This window comes from Lacerta agilis, chromosome 4, assembly GCF_009819535.1.
Source record: "Lacerta agilis isolate rLacAgi1 chromosome 4, rLacAgi1.pri, whole genome shotgun sequence".
In the NCBI taxonomy this organism is placed as follows: domain Eukaryota; kingdom Metazoa; phylum Chordata; class Lepidosauria; order Squamata; family Lacertidae; genus Lacerta; species Lacerta agilis.
The window spans coordinates 25,994,138-26,000,137 of record NC_046315.1 but is presented as its reverse complement, the minus strand read 5'-3'; the positions used below and the strand labels follow the sequence as shown (position 1 = coordinate 26,000,137).

The following is a 6,000-nucleotide window of genomic DNA, read 5'->3' as shown; positions in this document are numbered from 1 at the left end:
AAAGTATAAAACCTGCCACACTTCTGAAGGTATTTAACATCTGGCTGAATAGCAGTTTCCTTCTTGATCTGAATGGAAATAAAATCTAGACTCTATAGGAGAAACAACAACATGGAAAATGAATGCATTTCTTAATTGAGGCAGGAATATCATCTGGTATCAATTAAACTAGTAATTAATTACTGTCGCAATGTAGGCACTAAAAACCATACATAATTAGAATAACATGAAACCTTTTATGCCTCTGTTCCGGCAGAACAGGAGGAGGGGTGGCATGAGGAATGTCGTTTTCATTCCTGAGTGTATTTCATTAGCAGCAAACAAAACCAACCCACTGAACCGCCCAATCTCTTCCAGGAAAAGTTGGAGGCGTCCCCCTTTCCACCACATACAGTGCTTCCACTGCACATCCCACAAATTAAAGCTCATACCACCAACCAGTTCAAAGGGTGGTTGCATAAAAATGCCTCTCACCAGGAGATCCTGTTCACTTGGGCCAGAGAATAATGTGAAAAGGATTTTTGTCATTAATAAAGCAGCATCTATCAGCTGCCGCAGACAAGTCTTCCCTTTCACCCTGGAGTCTGTGTTTAATATTGGACAGATGTTTGAGAAAGTGCATTAATCCAGCAGAGTGGGAATGGACAACCGACAACCTCTGGGCTGTTTGCTGCAGCTTGTGACATTATTTTGTCCAGGCCCATAAATCAGTGGACAGTATCTCTGGGATCAGCCTTACTAAGTAGCATAGTGATGCAGCCACCTTAGGCAGATGTGGGGAATGGGAGCAGTGGCAATATATTGGACGTGACATTTGTGCCACACAGCCTGCCCTGCACCCCCTAAGCTAATCTGCTGCTCTCAAGTGCAATAGAGGCAGCCACTGATTGGGCACATATAGGTCGCTGCCTGCGAGTGATAGGGACCTGAGTCCAGATGTTGGACTCCCATCAGTCACAGCTAGCACAGCCAATGGTGAGAGGGCTGGTGGGAGTTATATTCTCACATGGGGAAATCACATTGGGGGGGGAACAGGGCAGGTGGAGAGAGAGAGAGAGAAAGGATGACATGCAAATGACCTCTCTTAAATTTGGCCTTGTCTCTTCCACATGTTGCTGATAACCTCTGTTCTCACTTATTGATGGCAACATCAATCGTGTTTGTAGTTAAGCCTCCTTTGAAGTGAAACTCTTTGATGAAGTTCACCTTATCTCAAATTCACCCTCTCTCAATCAACAAAAAACTTCCGAATTGGCCCCGCAGATGGAAAACACAACAATTTTTTTTTTTAACGAAACATGGGAGAAATCCTCTTTCTAGGAAAAATCCTCTTTCTAGGAAAAGTCTTTTTGAAGAGTGGGATATAAACTTGATCAAAACCTGAATATTCTGTGCTGCTGTGCATTGATGTTTTCTTCCACTGTCTGTGGTGCTCATATGCATGCGCTAAAAGGGATACACCCTCTAGCAACACAGCCTCTTCTCCATTGTCAAGATGTCAGAATTACCAAATGAACTTTTTAGAGCATGAGTGCAACATGCTCTAAAACCTCAGTTTGCCTGCCCCGAACCTCTCATCATACAGCTTCATTGGATAGTCCCAGGTTGCAATATTATGAGAGAAGGAGAAAAACTTCCCTATCTACTTTCTCTACACATGCATAATTATGTTGACTAGCCAACACGGTGCCCTCCAGGTGTTGTAGGACTTCAGCTCCCATCAGCTTCAGCCAGGATGGTCAATGGTAAGGGATGATGGGAGTTGTAGTTCAGCAACAGCCAGGTAGCACCACATTGGCTACCACTACTGTACGGTATGCTCCCCCATGCCTTCTTTTTAAAGTGAACACACCTTTGACGCACATTAGCAAACAGCTTTCCTCCAAAGCAACCTGGGAAGGGCAGCTGACCTTGCACAGAGCTACAGTTCCCAGCGCCCACAAACTACAGTTCCCAGGATTTTTGGCGGAAGCCACGCGCTTTAAATGCATGTTCCTGCTCCCTGCAGCTTCTGGGCCTGCCTCTTCCTCTGAATTCCGCCGCTTGGTATCAATGGGCCGGCCATTGCCAGCTCGCAGGTATCCCGTTCTGCCGTTGCCTCCAAGTGTGTGAGAAATTGGCCTTGAAACATTGGCCCGCTTGTTGCCTGTAGCCTGTAGCTGGGCTTTGCTGCTGCTCTGGGGTGCAACCCTACGCACGTAGCCTAACTGAACTGAACGGGGCGCGTTTTCCCCGGCGGGCGCGCCTTCCTCACCTGCGCGAGGGGCGCGGGCGGGCGCGCCTGTGGGCGAGGGGCGCTGCCTAATGGCCGGGACGGCGGCGGCGGCGGCGATGACCCTTCCGGGGGCGGTTTCCGCGAGGCGAGCTGCAAGGCGGCGAGCGGAGAGTTCAGCTCACCCCTCCGGGGGCGGAGGGAGGAGAAGGCGAAGCGCAGGGGGGAAGCAGCCCAGGAGCCCAGCGCCTCCGCACAACCGCTCGCACGGCGCGCCAGCGGGACTCGTGCGCTCCGGGCAGCCACGCCGGCGGCTGCGGGAGGAAGCAGCAGCAGCAGCAGCGACCAGGCCCGGGAGAAGCCCCACAGGGAAGGCGGCGGCGGCTGGGCCCCCGCGGGGCTTTGCTCATGCCGCGGCTCCGCATGCGGCTGAGCGTCTCCGGGACGCGGTTTCGGCGCGCGCGCGGAGCCCCCGGGGCCGGTGGAGGCGGCGTTATGCCCCGTGGACGCCGCTAGGATGAGCTGCAAGCGGCCGGCGGCCAAGCCCCAGCTGCGGAGGTCCTTCAGCGAGCAGCTCCGGGACTCGACGGCCAAAGCCTGGGATTTACTCTGGAAGAACGTCCGCGAGAGGCGCCTGGCAGGTCAGTCCGGCGCGCGTCCGCCGCCTTGGCACCTCAAGGGGAAAGGAGGTGCAATGCGCTCCGGGGACCCCCTCAGACAGACAGACAGACAGCCCGCCTGCTCTGCGCTTGCCACGATGCCAGGCGGCGGCGGCGGCGGCAACAACTCCACACTTGCTCGACTTCCGAGCGCGCGCCAAGTTTTGCTCTGTCTCTCTTTGAACACCGTTCGGGTGCGCTTTTTTTTTTTTTCTTTTTTCATTTCCCGCCTCTGCGCTTCGAATGATAAGCTCGCCTTGGCCAGATTCCTTTCTGCCTTCTATCTGCAGGAGAACAATTCAGAAGAGAGACTTTTCCACTGAAGGTTCTGCAGATGGAAAGCAGAAGAAACCTTGCCAAAAAATAAAAAAGAGGAGGCCTTTCATTGGGCTCACACTCCCGCATCTCTGGGGTTTGTACATCAAAACTCTGTTGATGCAGTATTGCTGTAAGAGTTTACCGGTAGTTAGGACCTGTGTTATACAGAACTGAGGCATTGTCAAGGCTGGGACAAAATAGCAGCTTCTTTTTTTGGGGGGGGGGGGGTACCATTATAGAAGAACAGATTGTCAATGTTTTAGGTTATTATTATTATCCATGCGGGGGGGGGGGGGGATTTGTTGTTTTCTGATTCTTGGACCGGTTCCTCCCTGAACATCTTGCTGTGCCTTGAGATCTGTGTGCTATGTGTGACTTTGTAATCTGCCACAGGGACCTTGTCCGTCAAGAGGGCTGCACGCTGCGCATCGGAGCTGTGTGCAATAAAGTGGATTGGTGCTCTGTGCCAGAATCTCAGTGTTTTAAAAGGAGGTCTCAATGGGAGCACAGAGTGGGATGGACCAATTTTCTGATTCTGGGCACAGTTTGGAGCAGTTGTAGGCTATTCTTGCCTGCACTGCCCTGGCTCTGAAGCATGTGTTAGGGTTTGGATGCAACACACAACTATTTCTGCATCCCATGCAGCACAACCCCTAAGCAGGCTTAGTTAGATGCACTCCCCCACTGAGTCCAATTGGACTTTTATCCCTCTCTAGTCAGGCAGTGTACGGGCTCCCATTTACTCTGCATCCAGCATGTTCCCACTGCTGGTTGGGGAAGCAGTGTTTGTATGGCATTAGCAATCCATATATATTCTGTTCTTATGAAATCCTGCATTTTTGATGCCCCCCCCCTGCAAACTACTTTCGATCTGAATTGAGAAAAAGAACGACCTAGCTGTATAATGTGTACGCAGCCTAATTGTATTTGAGAATTTCATCCTGGCTGCCCTTCCAATTGGTGTGCGCACTGAAGTGGATTAACTTAACTTTCTGATAAGTGAGACGTTGTGATCTAATGACTCTTTGTACTTATGTGTCTAAAGCAGAATTCATTTGTCTTTCTCCATATATATGGTTGTGTGAAAAGTGTACAACAGGAACTTCCAACTTTCCCCTCAGCTTCCTTTTTCCCTTTTGAGGTCAAGGCTCTATGTGATCCACTCCATCCCAGCCCCTCCATTCCCCTGAGGCCATGCAACCACTTCTCTCCTTGCAGGGCACTCTGACTATACTGTACTCCAAGACTCTTGCTAAGTCTCTCCACCCACAGCCTTCATCTCTATGCTGCATTTAATTAGAAGGTTTCTTGACCTTCACTCTCCCCAGGGTGTTCAGCTGTATACCCTGACCAGAATGTCTGTATACCAAGTATAGGATGTGCTGTGGTTGCACATGCATGGTCACACATGGTAGCTGTAGCATATTGTGGAATGTGTTTGTTCAGGAGCAATCTCTGTGTGGCCACAGTAGCTAGGTGTAAATTCCTGCAAGAGAGCTTCTTTATATACAGTATCTGTGAAACGTGCAGCTGGCCCTTTCCAGTGTGTTTTCCTAAGCTATTTTTAAATACGTTGCTTTGGTTCACAATTGTGCGTCCCCAGGGCAGCTTTCTAGCGGTCCCTACCCCTCACCCCAGCCTGCAGTTGAAGTGCTTTTCCTGCCTTCTCCAGTGTTGTGAGCTTCTATCTTTACCATCTTCTCAATTATTGATCTCCCATTTCATTTCAGATTAGCAAACCAGGCAGTAGGGAAAGGAGCTGCTCCTGAAAAGCACCTCCTGTGACCACAGAGGAGCAAGGAATGTTTCCCTCCTCCCTGCCGTGTTCGGTTGGTTGCAATGTTTGGCTGGCAGAAGTGCCAAGATGCTCTCAGCTCTCAACCAAAAGCATGTGAAGCACACAGGGAGGATATAAACGCCTTCTGTTTCACTGCTGCCCTGCCTCAGAGATCCCCACTTCGTGTTGAGGAATGCACAAGTAGCTCTAGTACATGAGTGATCTTCTGTGATGTAAACATTCAGGAACAAGTGGAAGCAGTGGTCAGGTGTGGAGTAAGAGATCAAAGTGCTTCCTGAGTCTTGGGCCCTGCATATTGTCTTTATAATCTCTTTCTGTGGGGGGGGGAAAAACCAAACACCTAGCCAAAGTGTGCCCTTTCAATGATGACCAGAGTAGAGATAGAGTGGGGATAGAGGGCTTGTCTTCAGATATTGTTGGATTCCAATTCTACCCGGCATAGCCAATGGCCTGGGACAATGGGAGTTGTGATCCAGCAACACGTGGAGGGCCACAGGTTTCCCACCGCTGCTTAGAGACCCTAATGGTCTATAGAAGGATAGAGCTAGAATTTCACTTTCTGCTCTGTTTATGTATCAGAAGTAAGGGTTTTCTAAAGTGAGCATTCTTTGTGAGTACATGAAATTCCTGTCCTGTTTTGTGTGTGGCATAATTGCGCCAGGAGGCAGTATCAATAAAACACATTATTTATCTACCATGTGTAAACACAGAGTCAGAGCCAAACAGGAATGGGTGAGTTGTATTCTCTACCATTTGAGCTGATGGGCTTTTAGTTTTAATGGTTCAGTTTCCCATACTCCTGTGCTGTGTATGAACATAGCCCGTGCCTCCTCCTCTTGTCTTTCTTGTCCCTAGGAAAAAGATGAGTAAGAGCTGCCAAGGAAACAAATCTCTATACACTTATCTTTTTGGCATGGATGCTGCTTTCATGTGGGCATGTCTCATGCTGCAACAGCCTCTTTTGAAACAGGAAACTGTTTGGGTGGGTGAATGACATGCTTGCTATGCATGCC

The 6,000-nt window shown here is 49.8% G+C and overlaps 1 protein-coding gene across 1 annotated transcript in view; it reads left to right on the top strand.

Annotated features, from left to right (window-relative positions):
* Window positions 1-2,568: 2,568 nt before the first annotated feature.
* STARD13 (StAR related lipid transfer domain containing 13) overlaps window positions 2,569-6,000 on the top strand; it is a 130,149-nt gene continuing 126,717 nt past the window's right edge. Inside the window, exon 1 of the mRNA XM_033146488.1 lies at window positions 2,569-2,853. Within this exon, the coding sequence (XP_033002379.1) occupies window positions 2,730-2,853 (124 nt within the window). The 5' untranslated portion in view covers window positions 2,569-2,729. The remainder of the gene's footprint in view (window positions 2,854-6,000) is intronic.